The 19,750-nt window shown below is 40.7% G+C and overlaps 1 protein-coding gene across 2 annotated transcripts in view; it reads left to right on the forward strand.

The window, feature by feature from the left end:
• Window positions 1-19,750, forward strand: part of LOC126353858 (calmodulin-like) — a 732,664-nt gene that overhangs the window by 304,581 nt on the left and 408,333 nt on the right. Inside the window, exon 3 of one of the 2 annotated variants that reach the window (XM_050003024.1) lies at window positions 6,963-7,007. The exons of the other annotated variant lie outside the window; for it this stretch is intronic. Coding sequence (XP_049858981.1) covers window positions 6,963-7,007 — 45 coding nt within the window. The remainder of the gene's footprint in view (window positions 1-6,962; window positions 7,008-19,750) is intronic. 2 annotated transcript variants of the gene reach the window in all.

Genomic DNA, 19,750 nt, shown 5'->3' on the forward strand with positions numbered 1-19,750 from the left:
TGTCGTCCATGGAGACGAATGCCTAACCAATATGCTGCCGATATGGTTGCCAGCCTGACCAGGTTGTCTCCAAACAGGTCTTCGACGATTGTCTGTTTGAAGGCATATGCAACACTCACCGGTGAAAACAACGTAATTCCAATCCTAAGCGGTCCATTCGGCTTGTTGTTGGGCCCATCTGTACCGCTCTGCATGGTGTCGTGGTTGCAAAAAGATAAACCTTGCCATGGACCTCAGGAGTGAAGTTGCGCACCATGCAGCCTACTGCGCACAATTTGAGTCGTAACACGACGTCCTGTGCCTGCAGGAAAAACATTATTCAACATTGTGTCGTTGCTGTCAGGGTTCCTCCGAGTCATAATCCGTAGGTAGCGTAGTAGCCCTTGGGCGGTCTGAGCAAGGCATGTTATCCACAATTCCTGTCTCTCTGTATCTCCTCCATGTCCGAACAACATCGCTTTGGTTCACTCCGAGACGCCTGGTCACTTCCCTTGTTGAGAGCCCTTCCTGGCACAAAGTAACAATGCGGACGTGATCTATCCGCGGTATTGACCATCTAGGCACGGTTGAACTACAGACAACACGAGCCGTGTACCTCCCCCCTGGTGGAATGACTGGAACTGATCGGCTGTCCGACCCCTCTGTCTAATAGGCGCTGCTCGTGCATGGTTGTTCACATCTTTGGCCGGGTTTAGTGACATCTCTGAACAGTCAGAGAGACTGTGTGTCTGATACAATTTTCACAGTCAACGTCTATCTTCAAGAGTTCTGGGAACCGGGGTGATGCAAAGCTTTTGTTTTTGTTTGGTTAAATGTAGAAACACATTGCGCATGTCACTGGATAGAAGAAAGTTCAAACTTTTGACACAGCTGCGCTTTGTTTGTGGCAATATGGCAACTACACCACAAGAGAAATCATTTTATGTGTTGGAATTTACCCGAAGTTTATCTATTATTCGAGTGCAACGTGCATTGCGTCGTCGCGTCAGCAAAAAGCTCCCTTTGCGTAGGCACATTTACGATTGGCATACAGAATTCTAGGAAGCTGGTTGCCTTTGTAAAGCGAAGAGCACTTGTCGATCACTCACATCGGATGAAAATGTCGAGCGTATCCGAGACGCATTCACAGGGAGCCCTTGGAAGGCCACAAGACGGGCAGACCAGGAACTTCAGCTTTCTCAAACAACGTGGTGGAGTGTTCTGAAATGACGCTTTCATACGAAGCGTTGAAACTAGCAGTTACGCAGCTAGTTCATCCCGACGACCGTAACAGAAGATATGAATTTTGCATTTAAATTCTCCAGGATATGACAGAGGACACTGTTTCCGAACGACTGATATTTTCGGGCGAATTGACATTTCATGTATCGAGTAAAGAAACCGCCATAAGGTAAGAATTTGGGTGTCAAAATTCTCGTGTCGTCATCAAACATGAAAGAGGCTCACCGAAACTGAAAGTGTTTTGTGCCGATTCTGTTCACGGTGATTATGACTTTTCTTTTTTGCTGAAGAAACTGTAACATGACGGCTCCCCGCCTCGCTTTCTCTTTGAGCTGCAGTATTATGTCAACAACACCATCCCACAACACTGGACTGGAAGGGTGGACAACAAGATCTTGTTCATTGCTTTTGTCCTTGCAGGTCAACAGACCTCACACCTTGCTATTTCTTCCTGTTGGGGTATTTAAAAAACAAGGTCTTTGTCCCAGTTATAGCAGCCACTCATCAAAAGCTGAGAAATTGAATTGTTGAAGCTCTTGATTCAATTAACGATGCCCTGTTGATTAATGTGTGAATTAAAATGGACTCTGAATTCGATGTTTCTCGAGCTCATGTTGAGTGCGTGGTATAGTGACCTGGCGAACATAAAACTCTGAACCTTTCTCTCGCTAGTGACATGTGCAATGTTTCTGTTTTTCATACTTTGTCTGTGATAAACAACTGAAATCTGTTCTTCCTTTTTCATTCACCCTGTGCTTTATCGTAATTCGATACTTGAGAGGGACCTGAAAGAATCTTCATCCCCTGTGGAATGGAGTTCAGGGTTTAACGTCCCTTCGCTGACCCGTCATTAAAGACGGAGCACTTGCCAGGGTAGGGCGAACATGGGGAAGGGAATCTGACGTGACCTTCTCAGAGAAATCATTCTGTCATTTACCTTAAGTACTTTAGGTAAACCATGGAAAATCTCCAAAATGCGAGTCCAGTGCCTTAGCCACTGTTCTACCTCGCTCGGATCCTCATCTTTCCTTTCTCCTGCAGATGAATTAAGGAAATTATTTACTTTTGTATTCATCGTCACCATCATCATGTCATATTCTTTGTTCCTGTTGCCAGTGGAATAAAGTGGATGTGAATTTGTGCGCAAAAATTAAGTGTATCCCTCCTGCTGAAGTATACGTTGTCTTGTTCACATGTGACAAGTTATAATTGAGTGCTACACTTGATATGACACGTTGGTGCCTAAAAGTGGCGGATGGGGCTCTTCGAGTCGAATTACTCGAGCGCACTTCGTCAACTTACCACTGGCTCCTCTCCACCTGCAATTTCCTGTGGTATGCTTATAGCAACCTATTCGTCTTCCTCGGTGACCACACATTTGCAGACAGCTACTGAATATTCTGTAACCTGAAGCAGTTAGCGTCCTCTTTCCGACATATGTTCCAAAATATTGCTTGTCGTATAGCACAGTTCTTATTGTTTTACCTCCAGTAACGCTTACGAGTATATGCAGCACTACAGCATTACAATTACAGACCTGTTATTTCTGGTGTTATCTTAGGCGTCTACAGTTATTATCATAGACTTTTACAGCAACAGAAAACCAGTTCACCATTTTCAATCTATTTCTAGGCTGGGAGCACGGCTATGTTCCTGTGAGTGCCATGTCATTTTCCATTACTGGTAGCATAAACGATGCTCTTAACTTTTAAAATTTGTACCTACAGTACAGCGTTTTATATCACTTTTAACAGGACCACTGGTAAGGTATTTTCAAAAAACGATGTAATTTGTTCAAGCACCTGAAGGTGAGCACCAGGACTCGAAATACTTCCCGTATTCCAATAAAAGTCACGATTAGTGACTGAAGACAGTTTGTTGTCTTTTAAGAAAGATATATCTAAACATATCGCATAAAACTAATTGTAAGGAAGTCTTTTCTGAAGGTGTTTGTGTGGAGTGTAGCCTTGTAGGAAGTAAAAACTGGACAGTATACAGTGTAGACAAGAAGAAAACCGAGCGAGGTGTTGCAGTGGTTAGCACACTGGAATGTTTTTCGGGAGAACGAAGATTCATATCCGTGTGGGGTCACCCTGATTTAGGTTTTCTGTGATTTCCGTGAATCTCTTTAGGAAAATGCCTTGATGGTTCCTTTGAAAGGGCACGGCCCATCTCCTCCCCCATCCTTCCTTAATCCGATGGGACCGATGGGCTCAAATCAACTAACCAAGAAGAAAACAGAAGCTTCGTGCAGGTCTAGAAATGAATGAATGCAATTAGACGGGTAGAATGAATAATTAATGAGAAGATATTGAATTGAAAGGGAGAAAAGAAATTTATGGCCACAATTTAACAGGAAGAATCAGTGAACACGATAAAATTTAAGGCCTGTAGGGTTAGCTGAAATTGCATAATAGAGTCAAGCAAGAGACCTGCGATTATAATGACAATAATGAACGCGCCTTTTTTACTTGCTTTATTTTGTTGCAAATAACACTTCAGTTATTACAAATTTTACTTTCTTACGTGTTTCGGGAGTAGCTCATAAACAGAACATCTGCCAGTAAGATTATAAATGTCATGAAAGTACTAGCTCAACTTATTGATGACTTTAAAAATTAACACTGTTTAAGGGTTTGTTCCTATTGTTTCTACACTTGTTATGATACTGTTTTTGTTAATAATTTGTCCATCGACTTTTCATGCGAGTTTGCAACCCCAGTGCAACCATGCTATATGGTGGGAAGCAGTGATATGTAGTTTCTATAACGGTGGTAGCACCAATACTGAGATTAAAATCATAAGACACAATACTGTAAAGTCTCTTTATATGGTATGTAAACTCACTCTTCAATGTATTTCAGTACGTTTTCAGTCAATATCATCTGTAAGTTGTGCTTGTTTTTTCATTGCACTTATGATATTTTTAGCAGATGTTCTGACGATCGGCTATGCACGAAACGCGTAAACAAATAAAATTTTTAACAAAAAGGGAACATTTCTTATTATCAAGCAAGTAAAGCGGTGAAAAATATGTACTGAACATCTAGAAATGGTCGATATGGTAATGGACTGAAGGCCTGAAGACCTTGATATACGTCCCTGGCATTGCTGGGATAAGTTGAACACTTCAACCGCCCACAATGCACGGATAAACTTAAGTCTTGGGGCCTGTTCTGATGCACAAAGTACTGCCGACTTAGAGAAAGCCGCCATTGCCTAGATTGCTGCTAACTGGAGCTACTCGACAAGGCGGCAAGAACTGGCTAGAGCTGCAGTCGGCCGGTCTATTATCCACATGATCCGTGCCACAGACGGCGCCTCAGCCTAGGGGGCGTGGCACTCGTGCACCCAGAGGCTGAGCCATCGCTGTCGGACAACAGCAGAACGTCTAGTGGAGTGGTGCCTAATCTGAGTTTCATCACCTCCCTGACAGGTAAAATGTAGTTTTCTGAAGGATAAAAACAAAAGCCTCAGTTGTGTTTTGATCAAGAAACTACGTAATTTTTAAGAGATCATTACAATGTTTTGCTCTTTCGAAAGAGTGTAATACAGATTACACAAGATAGTAACAATTACATGTTTCAACGGTGTGGTGGACATTGCAGCGTGTGAAATGAACGTGTGGACATCTTCTTTACTTAGTCCACCCAACACACACACTCCACACTCCGCACCATGCATCTCTGACAGTAAAATTGAGATATATATATATATATATATATATATATATATATATATATATATCACCTACGTTTCATGAAAATGCCTTGTACGAGTTGTAGGCAGCTCTCGAAATAGACAAAAAATTGGTACATAATCACTTTGCAGCAAAAACGAACTAACTGAAAGCACAACAGAACTGCAACTTTGAAAAGGCTATTACACTGTGTAAGGCCACACAGTACTATTATTATTATTGGCAGTAATCAGACACGAAGTATCGGCAGCATGCAGTCTTCCAATTTTTGTCATTTCAGAACTAAGGAATCCAGGAATCAAGTGAATTACAAATAGTAAAAATAGTGCAAACATTTTAGCTTGGTTGATTTTGGATGGCGTGCATCGTGAGGGTGAAGCAAACGTCATTACGGAGAGGACTGGTGCAGAGGCAGCACGTTTTGTAACAAATGTCTGTTTTCGACGTCTTCTCTGAGAATAAGTTGTAGGTTGCAATTAGCTTGCTTCATTGTCCGATAAAGAAAGATCGTTAGAAATAAGTGATGCCAAACGACTCATCAGATGGAGGTTTAATAAAACACCTACAAAACAATATATAATTTATGTTTCACCATTTTAAAAATAAAAGTATTCAAAGAAAATTATGTTTCATTCTAAAATTTAGTTAGCGCTAATGCTGATGACGGTGAGGGGTGAGGGTGGAGGGAGAATTGCTGCCTAATACCTGTTGGACTGGGGATTAATGGTCTAACGAAGGGTGGCCACGACGTTGGGGTCGAGATTTACTTCAAGCTTTGTACACCTTTAGCAGGCCGTTAAAACAACGTAATGTGCAAGCAGTAAGGTGAAGAGGAGTTTTACCCCGTCTATTACGTGGCTTATGTATATGTGCGTAGGTGCCGGACGTTAAGAGTTCCTGGTGGTGAAGTGATTAGCGTTAGAGCTTTGTAAGGCGAACGTTATGAGGCAACGGTTTCACTCCTACTCATAATTATTAATCTAATTTTTCATCACTGGTCACATTATTTAATTTATATGACATTTGAGAGGTAATGTAACGGAAAAAACCACTTATATTTGAATGAAGTTTCAGTTTGTTTCCAATGTCTATAACACAATTACCATCCTGCAGCGTAGATGTCGAGAGCACGCCTGACGAGTAATTGTACATTACTTTTGTGGTCTGGAACAATGTGACTTACTATCTTACTGACTGGAAATAACGTCATTTGCATCATTATTTATCGAGATTTCTCTTGGCTTCCCAAGCCAGTCCCTCGTCGTTGAAAATTTAATCACAAATATTAAATAGTTAAATAATGTATGAAAATCACTACAGTTTCATTAAAATGCACTTGGGTTTTTTAACTGTATTACCTCTCATATGTGATATAAGTTAAATATTGTGACCAGCGATCAAAAAATATAAATTAATAATTAAGTTTGAGTGGGACTTTAACCCTCGCCTCGTCTATGATCCTCTTGCAAAGCGCGAACACTAATCACTTTACTGCAACGATTTCCTACGACTGGTACCTTCGCACATATACATCAGTTACATCGTAGACGAGTGAAACCTCTCTCGCGATTTTCTCGGAATTGCCTACTACCTGCACATTATGTTGCTTCAATGGTCTAATAAACGTGTAAAAAGTTTGGCGTAAATCCGAGATCCCAATGTTCTGACCTCCCATCGTAAGAAGGATTGGGATCTCTGCCCTAGTGCCAACCTCTAAACAGCACGGATGTGAGTCGCAGTAGCTATGCAGAGGTGAAGAGTCCTGCACTGCATAGACTAGCACGGTGAGCTGAGTCAAACCAACCCTCGGCCTGAAGACCACAACCGAGGTTATCTGATCATCGGAACATGGCTCTGCTGAAACATCGGGTTCCGCTCCGTAGGCATGGTCCGAGTAGAGACGAGATGTGTCGCCCCTCGCCCCCCCATCCCACCCGGCTCAGGCCGCCACCGCGGGGTCGCGCCTTCCGCCTGCTGTCTGTCTGTCTGTCTTCTGTCTGCATTCTCCCCTCTCCTCTTCTCTTGTGTGTCTCTCTTGCAGGCGCGGAGTAGCGCGAGCACGAGTAGCTTTAGGAGCATCACTCAGGTACGGTAGCCTACTCCCTACTCCTTGCTCCCTGCTCCCCGCTGTCCGCGCTCTGTTGCTCTTGTGCGCATCCGCTTTCCGCACTACTACACGCACAGGACCGGCGCCAGCTCTGCATCCGAACCACCCACGACCACTCCCTCCTAACATATTTTAGGGACGAACCATCACCTACCACTCAGGAAGATGTCGGTGTCTACTAATGTGCCACCCCAAGGGCTGGTGCAAACTATACGTGTACCACATTCCCTCTTTCCTCTCTGTTCACTGATGGCTAGTTGGAGAGACAACTGCCAATCCGCTCCCCTCTAAGCGTGAAGTTAAGGAACAACACGAACAGGGGTCAGGTAAGGATATAGGAGTCCACACAGTCTTTTTAACATACAGGATGTTACAAAACAGTACCGGCAAACTCGGGGAGATTGTAGAGGGTGCCTTAAGGAACAGAGTGCGGATAGAACCTGTGTCTGGAAACGTCATCCAACAACGCTATAGAGCATCGAAGTTATAGACGTCGGCGCCTCCTCCCCTTCGGCGGGAAACGTGACTTTGCACGTTGATGGCCCACAGGCACAACGTCTCACAATGCTGTTTGTTATTCAGAGATCGCGACTGATTTGCACGATCACCAGTGGAGAAGAAGGAGCTAACTGCTGCCTAGACAGGCCTTGTTTCCTATGAATGCAATGTTCTCTTCTCTCCGTCGATGACGTTTTCGGGCAGCGGAATCCTCTAAAATCTCCTATAATTTTTGGCACACAGGAGAAAAATAAACTGCGAATGGAAATCAGTGCCTGAAACAGTCATCAGTTGAGACAACAGAGCATTGTTTTCATAGAAGACAAGGCCTGTCTACGCCGTAGCTAGACCCACCTCCTTTGCTGGTGATCGTGGCAAGTACTCGCGGTCACCGAATGCCAAACAACACTGCTAGCCCTTCCAGCTACGGTCCGTCACATCCGCTGCCGAAGGGTGCCCTAGTGCAGATGCTGACGCCTAGAACTTCGGCGTTCTGTAGTGTCACTGGATGACGTTATCGGACACTTATTCCCATCCACAATTTCTTCCTCAAAACACCCTCTATAACCCATCGAAGTTTGTTGGTACCGCTTTGTAACATATAGTCGACATTTTTGTTCTCCATTGACTGGGCTACTACGCCACCGGCTTAGTCGACTGTTTCGTAAACATCATTAATTTGAATTTTCCCATTAGGATAATCATACGAAAAGACTGTTGTAAACGTTGCGCAGAAACTATTAAGTTTACAAATCGATCGAAACCGAACCTTTTACATGCAGAGTAGTTTCGTAGTAAGAAAGACAGAAAAAACAAATCGATTTAATCGTTGATCTAATGCTGTTAAAACTCACAAAACTCTCAGGTAAAATTTACACACATGTCAGTTTTACAATTTGTAAGTGGCACGACTAAGCTGGTAGCACAGTAATACAGTCAATAGGGCAAAAAATGTCTAATTTGTGAAATAATTTGTGTACTCGCAAATTTTTATTGAGTGTCGGGAGGAAGTACCATCAGTTACATACTACAAATCTTGATCCTGGGGGTGGGGGAGGTGCGGTGGGGGTGGGGGTGTTCGCAGACGCGTTTTTTATTAATTTTTTTAACTCGAAAACCACGGTTTCTAGTGAAAACATATCTCACTACAAAATTAAACAACATTCAATTTCCGACAATAAAGATTAGATTTGTTTTTTCTGTAGGACCAATATTTCACATGAGAGCAAAAGAATATTTAAAATCTCATTCATCTCATGTACGCTGTAGCTTAGATGGTTTCTGTAGGCCAATTTCAGGTAGTTTCTTGATACCGTAGACCTCGGTAGTCTTATATCAAACTGTCTGTCTCGACTTCCACTACACTCCCGGAGTACATTGCAAACAGTTGTATTTTACATCTTGTACATTATATATTAAAAACTGCGGGCGAAATCCTCCATATCCACAATTTTAACAGAGAAAGAAAATGATATGCAAAAATGAATTAGCCAAAGACAGCAATATGACTATATCCACAAAGAAAACCAGAACAGCAGCTTATATTGGTAGGGTCCCACAACAAGTAAAATGGTGATGAGCAACACTATAGCAGAACAGATCAGGCAAATTACTTTCTCTACTGTCCTTGAGTATTATAAAATGTAATATGCTGTGAGAAAATAGACGAAACAATACGATATGTTGTCCTCAGCGCTATTGATCAATAACTATATACATTCACAACCTCCAAATAAAATAAATCAAGGTACCTATAGAGAATGATTTTAGGTGAAAAAGTTAGTATTTATGGGGAAGCCAAGTGCAAGACTGAAAGATGAAGATGGTTGCTCCAAAACTCTCATTTAACCAATTCACGATACTTTGGTACGCTTAACAGGTTGAATGTAAAGCAAATGCACAGTAGTCCTGCACCAGTAACCACCAGTCAATGTACTTTGTAACAGCCCAGAAATGCTCAGTACTCCTCCTTCACCTTTGTTTCACGTAAAAGTGTTAAAAATTGAGATCGGGTGGCCAGCGCGATTCAAGGACGATAGATCTGCTTCGCACAACCATGTCCTGTAATAGAAAAATGCAGTTCATATATTTAAAGAGCGTCATCATTTCGAGCAGAATGTTGGATCCAGTAAGTAGTACTTTATTAAGCACTGGCATCTAGTTTCGAGCTTGTGCTCATTTTCAAGTGGGCAGATGGATGCAGATAACATTATTCTGGAAGTACGTAGGAAAATAATCACGTTCGAGGCACAGCATCTACAAACTAAGCAAACACAACTGAATTTAGACTAGCCATGTGTGCTTACAACTGCTGAGCTTGCAACCGGTATAGGTGCAGATACCTTTCTATGTGGTACCGTAATATGTACAGACAACTTGTGTTGCTTGTTTTTTCTCTGTGTCGAGCAGTCTTCTCACAAACACTTAGCAAACTTTACGACCATATGTTTTCTACATGACTGTAGCTGTAGTACTAAGTTGACTACCCCTGTCAGTTTATACACGCGTCCATACTTCAACACCCGATCTGCTGCCTGGAGGAAATAAGCAATAATGGCTTGCCCTTGCCACATCTACTTGGAGGTACTAACCAAACTAAAAACATACGAGTTGTAACAGTTATAATTATTAGCCTGTACATTACGTAAATATTGACGTTATGTTATTCGACACATCATCCTCAGTCACCAATATACTATTTACACCCTGTATGCAAAAGAATATGCTTATAAACACACATGGCTGTTAAACGTACAAAGACTTGTATATGCGTGGTTTGTGGGTACTTAGCCCGAGGTTGTGTCCTCTGAAGACCTTCCAATGCGTTACAGTGCATAGCGTGTGATTTCTTGGTATGTGTTTACTAGGACAATGTGGACACATACATCTGTGGGGTTAGAAGTGAGCCCACACTTTAAACTAGCTGCTAGAGCTTATCGAAAAAACTTTTTAATACTAATAGCGCAATGGAAATCGTGTCGGTCTTCCTCTTCTTCTTGCTCTTCTTTTGTACTTCACGTAGTAGGCTTTTGCCTCTTTAGTGGCCTTCTTCTGCCTACCAGATAATAATTTGTATCTGACGTTGTAAGTTAGCTTGCCACTTCTCATTCTGTCTCGATGTTCACTTCATTTTCTTCTGTTGTTTCAATACTGTTTCTTACGTTAAATACCGGTATGGCTAGTTCCTTCCTAACTTTGCAGTTTCTTAATCTGTTTACTCTGGTACCGCTTTCACAGTCCTAACGAATTTCATTTCAGCTGCCTGAATCTTACTCCTTGTCATTTATAAAAGTGCCACCGACTGGTCTATGGTACAAGTGTACACGACAGTTGGAATTTAAATGCTTCATTTTAGTGTGGATCCCAGTAAATTTCCCACCACACCTCACACAGAATTACGGTCTACTTATATACTTGTTCACAACTTCACACCACATGGTCATATTGTCACTGTGAATGGGATATTCTTGAATGCATTTAGGGTTTTTACCTTAACAGTAGCAGAAGCTCTTGATTGCTAAATTGACCAGATAACTGGAAATGAGCTTTGCCGCTCATCATTCATTATTTAAGCATCTGTTTTTAAGAAATACAGCCAAGGGCAGGGTTCTCACGAGCTCGCCGACATGTAGTGCTAGTCCCCACATCGTGTCTAACTCACTTAATGCCTTCTAATGTTTTGACTGACCAAGGGCGAGATTATGATTATTGTTTTAAAGCGAGTTTGTTTCTCTGAAATTTTGAATCCGCAATTCACACTGAGTTGTAGCTCAACAATTAGCATTTTAAAAATATTTTTCAACTAATGTCAGCTGCTTACACGACTACAGCTCTACTGCGTATGAAAGTGCACTGATCGGCAACAATGTGTCTTCATGAAACAAAGAAAATTTTATGTGAGCAAGGTTTTTGATGATCACTTCGAAGGTTTCAGAAGACGAATGTGAGAAAACTACAACACATACAGAAAATAGTTGCGTAACAATGGATAGATCATCTCTCCTTTCAACTCACATGCCATTACAGGTGCTCCATGAAGGCGCCGCTTGTGACGTGCCTAACGGCAGTATCACCAAGGCTACTGACACGAATTGTCCGGGACGGCGCTTTAGAACTCTGCTGATAGCGTTATGTATCTGCCGACGTGAATTATTTCACCGCAGCAATACCGAGCGGGCGATTTGTGCACGTGTTCTGACACCCCACCCGGGAGGGCGAACAAAACACTGCGCAGAAGCAAACGCGTTTCTGCCATGCCATTGTACGCATGGCGCCACAGAGGAACACTTCGCACGTCTATTTTTATGTTAGAGAGTGTTCGATTTCATGAGGGTTGTTGTTTTCGCTTAGTTACTTTCGTTTAGTGAGTGATTTGCAAATGAAAGTGTTTTTAGTATGTGCAAGCAATATCAGATTGTGCTGGCCTTGCTCCAGTTTTCATAATCAGGAGCTGAAGTAAAGCTTCATGCTTTCTCTTATGATACAACCTGCAAACGATTATCGAAAGGCTGTGAAAACGACGCTGTGAATGTTGCAAATGCTAGGCTATGCTCCCGTCATTTCCAAGAAACTGCTATGTTAGAGGCTTGTGTTCGGAATTTCTGAACTTAACCGCGAAATCGAGTGCCGAAGAACGATGCATTTCAATCTTGTAAGTTCGTAGCGCCAGTAGTAGCACACCACGTGCAACAGAGGAGGAGCAACGTTTCAACAAACGTCAAATCCATAGAAGTAGTATAGAGGCTTCAGAAAACTTTTAATTACAGAAGAAGAGTGGCGATAGACGTACATTTACTCACGAAATTGTTTTTAATGATTACGATAAAACAGTTTTACAGAATTCCTTAGTGACATTACTGACAAAAGAAACTCCCCATGACATCCTCCCTCAGATTTAGTGGTAACGTGACCAGTGGACAGCACGTCAGAAACTGGAGACAGATCACACATGAAAACAGGAAAAACGTGCACTGAACTGTGAAAAAAGAAGCAAATTCGAAACAGTGAACGGTCCAAGCTCAAGATGTGCAACACCGAGCGAATTTGAATAGCTACAACTTCGTGGTTATGTGGTCAGGGTGTTGGACTGCATAGGGGAAGATTCGTGTTCAAATACCCCTCATGGCCCATTTTTTTCACAAATTTGTCGTTTCTGTTTTCTATATTCAGATTTGTGTGTTTGTCGTGGTGTTCATTCGTTTGCAATAGCCAGGTGTAAGGAAGGTACCTCCACAAGTACGTACCTCCTATTTGTTCTACACAAGTACCACATGTTATGACTCTTGCTTTCCGTTTTGGAAGTTTTGACTCTTGAAATCCTTTATAGTTACATAATTCACGGCCGTTTTCATTTGTGTGAGATGTTTACGCGGCATTCAGCTGCTGTCACTATTCAGCACATTTCCTTGCAACGGTAATACATTCTTGCCACATGACTCACACTCGATAACCAATGTGTAGTATAACAATTGCCAAGCCTAAACGAGTAGAACAGACAAGTCAATGACCGGACATAAAATACGTAATTTTCTGAACAAAGGGGGGGGGGGGGGAGGGGGAGGGAGGCGATGTGGAGTTTCCCTTCTGCGGAGAAATGCTCGTCTGAAAAACATGTGCATGTAATTATGACAGCTTAATAAAGATCTTTGAAGTCAGTTATAATCAACGAAACGACGTCTGCGCAATGAAGACAATAGTAAAAATGCATTTGTGCTTCGTGAAATTAATCAAATACTGGATAAAATGTTTTGATCCAGTCAAACCAGAAGTTGGTTACAGGCGTCAAAACGGTTTTGATGGGCCAAAGCGAATATTTGCAAGTCGATTATTTTCCGAGCCTTTTCGCAGAAAAATTATAATTTTTCAGCGAAAAACACGGATATCTTCTACCTGCAGTGTCCACTTCGATTTCTTGGATGAACCCCAATTTCAGTTATCAACCAGATAATATTGAAGGATGCTTTAGTTAGACTAACTAATTCAAAAATGTGTGTGAAATCTTATGGGACTTAACTGCTAAGGTCATCAGTCCCTAAGTTTACACACTACTTAACCTAAATATCCTAAGGACAAACACACACCCCCATGCCCGACGGAGGGCTCGAACCTCCGACGGAATCAGCTGCACAGTCCATGACTGCAGTGCCATAGACTACTCAGCTAATCCCGCGCGGCTAACTAATTCAAATGCTTTCTACGAAAAAGGCAGTTGTATAGTATCTTGAATGAAAACGACAGTGTTCACCTATTAGTTGACGTTCTTTTAAAGTTATGATGAATACTAAATGAAAATTAGCGTTATATGGATCTTGTTTACTCTTTAAAACTATTATCAGAGCTACCTTAGGAAATAGCGTGCCCATTTTGAAAGTGTGCTTTGACAGAAAACAGCAAAAACAGACTTTACTCCGTTCTTTTTTTGGTTGTTTCGATTCCAGACAAGGTTGATTTTTTAAAATCAGCAACGTCTGTTTAAAAGCGGGACAAGTTATAGAATGTACCAGTAACATTCTAGCAGTAGCAGGACAGCAATTTACATGTCATTATTTTAGAATAATGTAAAACTTACCATTAACACATATCATAAATGCGAGGCCAATATCTTATAGTACGGTACTGTTCTTGAGGCATAGGCTGCTAGTTAGTGACGTCACAGCGCTGACCAATAACAGCACAGAACGCTTACCGCCCAATCTTATTTGGTGACCTTGCAGACCCTAACGTCCCCTGGCGCAACTAAGTGATACGTGTCATTTTCTCTGTATGCGTTGTAATTTTCGTGCAGTCGTCCTCTGAAACCCAGGAGATAATTGAGAATAACACTGTATTTGAGTTATTATTAATTCAGTGCAACCGGATCTGTTTTACACATCTGTTTCAGTCAGTTAAATTCAGTGCTTACGAGGAATGCTATCTTTGATAGGACTGTTGATATTTTTAAAAATATCGTGTACCCGATATATCGATATTTTTAAAAATATCGTAATCGCACTTGACATATAGAAAAGAAACTGATACATCGACGCACGTTGAGGCTTGGCAATAACCACCCTGCGAACATTGGTAATTGCATGTCAGTGGCACAATGAAAGATGTCCAATGAGTCCGTCATTGGCTTTCGTCAAGTATCGGATTTGTGTGGAACACCTCATGTCGACGTCCCTTTTTTTCATTTCTGGAAAGGCCAGTGAAATAGCAGTTGAAGGGCCAAAATAACGTGATGAAGTTAAACGTTGCAGTTTCTGTTGGCAGTGCCGAGCGCCGATTACGTCAGCATTTCACCTCACACGTCTCCGCTCACTGCAAAGATCAGTCGTGTCATTCAGATGTTTGTTCACCAGTTTCAGCAACTGTTTCTGCAGAATTCCGATATGAAGAAGCAGCACATTAGCTGTGTTAAAAATTGTTTTTAACGCATCTGATGTGCTAATTCTTCACATCGGAAATATTATTAATCCATTCATACAGCACCCCCCCCCCCCCCCCCGTGCAATCGGAGTACTTCTTTGTGTACCTATACTTGCTTCACACAGCCAAAAAGAGAAACTGGACTTAATGAAAGCTCAAAAACTATTAAGACTGTATCACATAGTGAAAGTAAAATTACGTTCTTCTATAATTTCAAAACAACGATTTCAAATACTTACCGAAAATTGCGAAAAAAATATAAAATAAAAGTACAGGCACTCGATTTTGCCTTTTCGATATCGATATATCGGTGAATATGTTATCACCAATATACATCGATGTTTTAACCAAAATATCGATATATCCATATTTTATCAGCAGCCCTAATCTTTGCCCTACTTTCAGTGAGTGTAAACTGTGCTTTGGGCGTCAACGAATTCCTTAAAATCTTGTTTCATTTGGTCAGGTACTGCATACTACCCTGTACACGTTGCATTTAACAAACTCCTTAATTTACTGACGCTGATTTCTAATAGTCCCTTGTTTTACTGTTCCTCCAGCTGGTCAGTAGAGGTCACCGATTGTGTGGTACCACGAGGTTAACTAGTACAAGCACTGCCTCCTGAGAATTTGAAATTGCAGAAAACTCCTAAAACAGCAAATGCAAATAAGCACACTGTTTGACGGCGTCTCTGCCTTGCGAGTTGCCCGGTGCACGGTAAGACGAACTGCCCCTGAAGATGCAGAGCAGGTGATGCAGGCACACTCTTTTGTCAGACATGATCAGCCAATCACTGCATGCAGTGGCTCGGGTAGCGGCGTAGCTCGCCAGAGCGCCTCGTAGTCAGCTAAGCGCCACTGCAACTGCGCTACACCCGACACTTTTGTGCTTCGGCACGTATCTCTTGTTTGTTTTTTAATCTTACTCTTCTTTTGAATATCACATTTTCTTCTCACATTAGTTTGCTGGAACAGAGCGATTTTCTTTCTATACCAGCAGTTCGGCAGAAAAATCATTAGTTTAGATTTAGATCATAGCTGACTTAGTAACATAGAGTTTATGGAATGTTGACTGCATATGGTGACATGATACTTACGTATATTTATATTATTTTGATTTTGCGGCTCTTGGCTAGTTTCATAGAGATTCGTACATATGCTCGTTGCAGAATTAACACTTGCTCATGAATTGATTTCTGTTTCATACTTTACTCGTTGATCTAATGTATTTATGCGGAAATATGGCCAATCGGGAAGCATTGCCATATTTTTGAGATCTGGCTGTTCATGATAACCATAAATACAGAGAGACATTAGTGTTAAGAATGACAAAGTAGTGCATCCATTTACTGAACTAGTTGAACCGTGTTTATGTTGTTTGCATCTTGGCCAGTAGCAATAACTCTTGTCTGGTCGAAAAGTTATCAGGATTGTCTCACTGGACATGAAACTCGATTTTTTTCCTTGTTGCATCCCTCTTAAACTGGTAGCCAGATGTTGTCAGACAGAGTTAAAGAATCTTTGCAATTCTCAATCTGCAGTCAGAATGTAGGCCTACCCTAATTAGATTCGTTCTGTTAATAGTTGCTGAACATCAAACCGGTGACTCATTTTTAACGTACAGTGAGACAGTTCTCAACTGATTTTTTTCAGTTTTTTATTCACAGATTTCAGCGTGCAACCAAGCAGAGACAACATTTGGAGCAACTGTTACTACAATCTGTTCTATGAAGTACGAATTAACGTTTTATGTGTTATTTTGAATTTCAGCGAAGTCCAGTTTCGAAAGAAACAGGTTTGATGAACTTTCTCCAAAATTGCTATTTCTGGTATTATACCTCATCTTCGAGAACTACCGCGAATTTTTAAGAGAAAGAAGACAATAATAATTCGCGAATTGTTTAGTAAAATATCAAAGAGTTTTGAGCATCCTACCGACGACAATATCCACTTCTCTTCACGTGCCGAAAACATTTTGTTTACAGTGGAACTTCACTTCGTTCACGGACACTACAGGTAAGTGAAATATTTGTCTAATTTTAAAGTATGAATGCTTTCGTATAATTTAGAAGCATGCATGTATATACACCGCAACAATAGAACCTTTCATTTCATCGCGTAACAATCAGCGCGTGATGAGAAGTGGATAGTCAAGCGAAGTGTTTTTTTTATGGCTGACTTCAAAAATCGAGATTTCTATCCACAGTGCAGAACAACTGTTTTAATTTTGTTACCTGCTATGAAGTTGGAAGAGGTAAGAATGAATATGAAAGATATTCTCTCTGATGTTCTCTCTTTTAGAATTATAGAGCGGTAAGAGGATGACAAATATTTGTTATTGCTATTTTGTTACTGTTTTAAGTACATGCTCTCTTCAAAATAAATCAGTTTCTAATGATGCAGGGCATGTATGTTCTTCAGTCGCGTTATAGAAATTCAAGAATTTAAGTCAAAGGCATTATTCAACTCGTTGAACAGTCATTTGTTTTTGCAAAGAGCGTGTAGTTTTCCAGTGGATGCGTGGGGCTCCGTTATCCAAGCAAAAGTAACATACATGATGGACGAAGCACTACGCGCTTATATTCCAGTTTGGTTCACAGTCACGTGAGTAGCTTCACACTTTTCGGTTTTCATCATGTGTTCTCTTTTAATTTATTCGAAGTGCAAATTGATAATTTCAGAAAGCAGACATTGACTTTACTGATTTTGTGCCATTCTGCTGCCCAGATTGTATGCTGTGAGATTAGCTATACCTGCTACTTCTGATTGATTTATTCGAGGAAAATATTGAGCGTTCTTTGCTTAAATCAGGAAGAACGAGAGTTTGCAGACTGATCTCACTAAAACAGTGATATCGTCTGCAGAATGTTTCTAAAACTTAATCTTCGTTGTTTCCTGAAGTCCATATTATCGTTTGAAGCATGATATAAGTACGGCCGCTTTTAACAGAGGTTAAATCGTTAAACGTTACTCAAATTCTGAAGTTAAAAATGTATTTTGAGAAGAATTTAATTACGTGTTTTTTATTCAAATCGTGATGATTACAAACTAAGGTAAATTAGTATGTCCTTTCTCTTAGTTAAGCGCCCTAGTGCACTAAGAACAAACGAGATGATGAATCGTCCGTGATAGTGCATCAGCATAAATTGGGCTTCCTTTTGTTTCGTCTTTAAAAAGTGATAAAATTAATTTATGGCTGATAACGGCTACGTTTTTTAAAGATAGCTCTCTCTTCCGTTTATTTGATTTCCCTGTACCGAATAATAGGTGTTTAATAAGTATCGAACGTCTTTAATTCACACATATAGTCGGTAAGAACCGAAAAATGATCCCTTGCAGTTTCTATGACATTGGTATGACGGTTGCTTCACACACGTTGTGTTGTAGAAGCCATTTAGTTGTTATTCTAATATTTAGATTGCGATGATTGTCGTAGTACTCAGTTTCATGGGGTATGCACCGAGAATGTTGTCTTCGCGGATATTTTTAACGTGAATCGTGCGATGCCATCGAAAGTTCCGGGTATGAATCGTTATCTTGAATTAGAATAACGTAGTGACTGCCGTCTAGGTGTTTACAGGACAGTGATCATAACATATGTGATCCAGGTATATTCAAAATGAGTAAGGTTAGATTTCTGACACATTCGTACATAATTTAGAAACTTATTTTCCGCAAGCTATTGAGGGAGATACTGACAGCTTAAAGTAAAAGGTTTTTATATTTTGGCGTCTGTGGGGCGGCACGTTGTGTGCGAATGATATCCTGGAGGCTCGCGGCTATACGAAGAGTTAAAACTGCATTGCATTTCCGTCTTCCTTTTCAAGAAAAACTTTCCCAGAATTCACCTGAATGGTCATCGTCTTAGAGCTGTGACGTCCTAGCCAAACATCAATTAGTAGTCGGAAAATGTTACCAGAGTATCTCTAAGCCGTCTTTAGCAACATAAAAAATGTGTAATTAACCACAACAATCTTCCTCAGAATTTCTTTCATTTTGCACATGTCAGCGATGTGTTTTGCCCTTTCGCTCATCTTCTTTAGGGTTTAAATTTTGTACCTGTTGATCCAATGTTATGTTCCAGCATAAAGTAATATCTGCATCTTATTTTCGCAGATAATGACTTTATTGGAGAACCTTGGATATCATATGATACAGAATGTAACGTAAAACAGTATCAGCCACAATTTGGTTTTGGATCGAAGTACTGATAAAGCACCGTTAACGATTTCTAATCCATAAATTCATTGTCAGAAGACTTTCATTGTTCTACAAAAAAATATGACACATTGATTTACAGGTGAGCAGCCCTCGGATAAACAATAATAAGAATTTCCAATGATGTTACGCTATAAACATGCTAGGACGCAAATTACGTGAAATGATCGCCTGGGACATATTTTGTTTTCACAGTTTTTCTCCAGCAAATAACATTCACGTTGATCTTTATATGTGCGAAGTCACCCAGTGGTCTTCATTATCATTCTTGTTCAGTGGCCACACACTTTTTATCGAGACACGCCAAACGATTTGACTGATAAGAACTATTCCCGAAATTATATAGAAGAAGAATTTAAAGCAATAAATAATTCTTACTCCGTATATTACTTTGTTGGACTTCACGTTGTATTAAACGGAAACAAATCCAAAGTAGATACAAGGTGTATGAGTGTTAAGGAAACTAGATACTGCGATTTTTGGATGTAATATGCGACTGCTTTTAACACAACATTCTCAAAACATGTAGTGTGTCTTTAATACTTTTTGCTTTCTTCGTGAGTTTCGTTTCTTTTAGGAATTATGTGAAACTAACTGCG

The sequence above is a fragment of the Schistocerca gregaria genome, chromosome 3 (genome assembly GCF_023897955.1).
Source record: "Schistocerca gregaria isolate iqSchGreg1 chromosome 3, iqSchGreg1.2, whole genome shotgun sequence".
Classification (NCBI taxonomy): domain Eukaryota; kingdom Metazoa; phylum Arthropoda; class Insecta; order Orthoptera; family Acrididae; genus Schistocerca; species Schistocerca gregaria.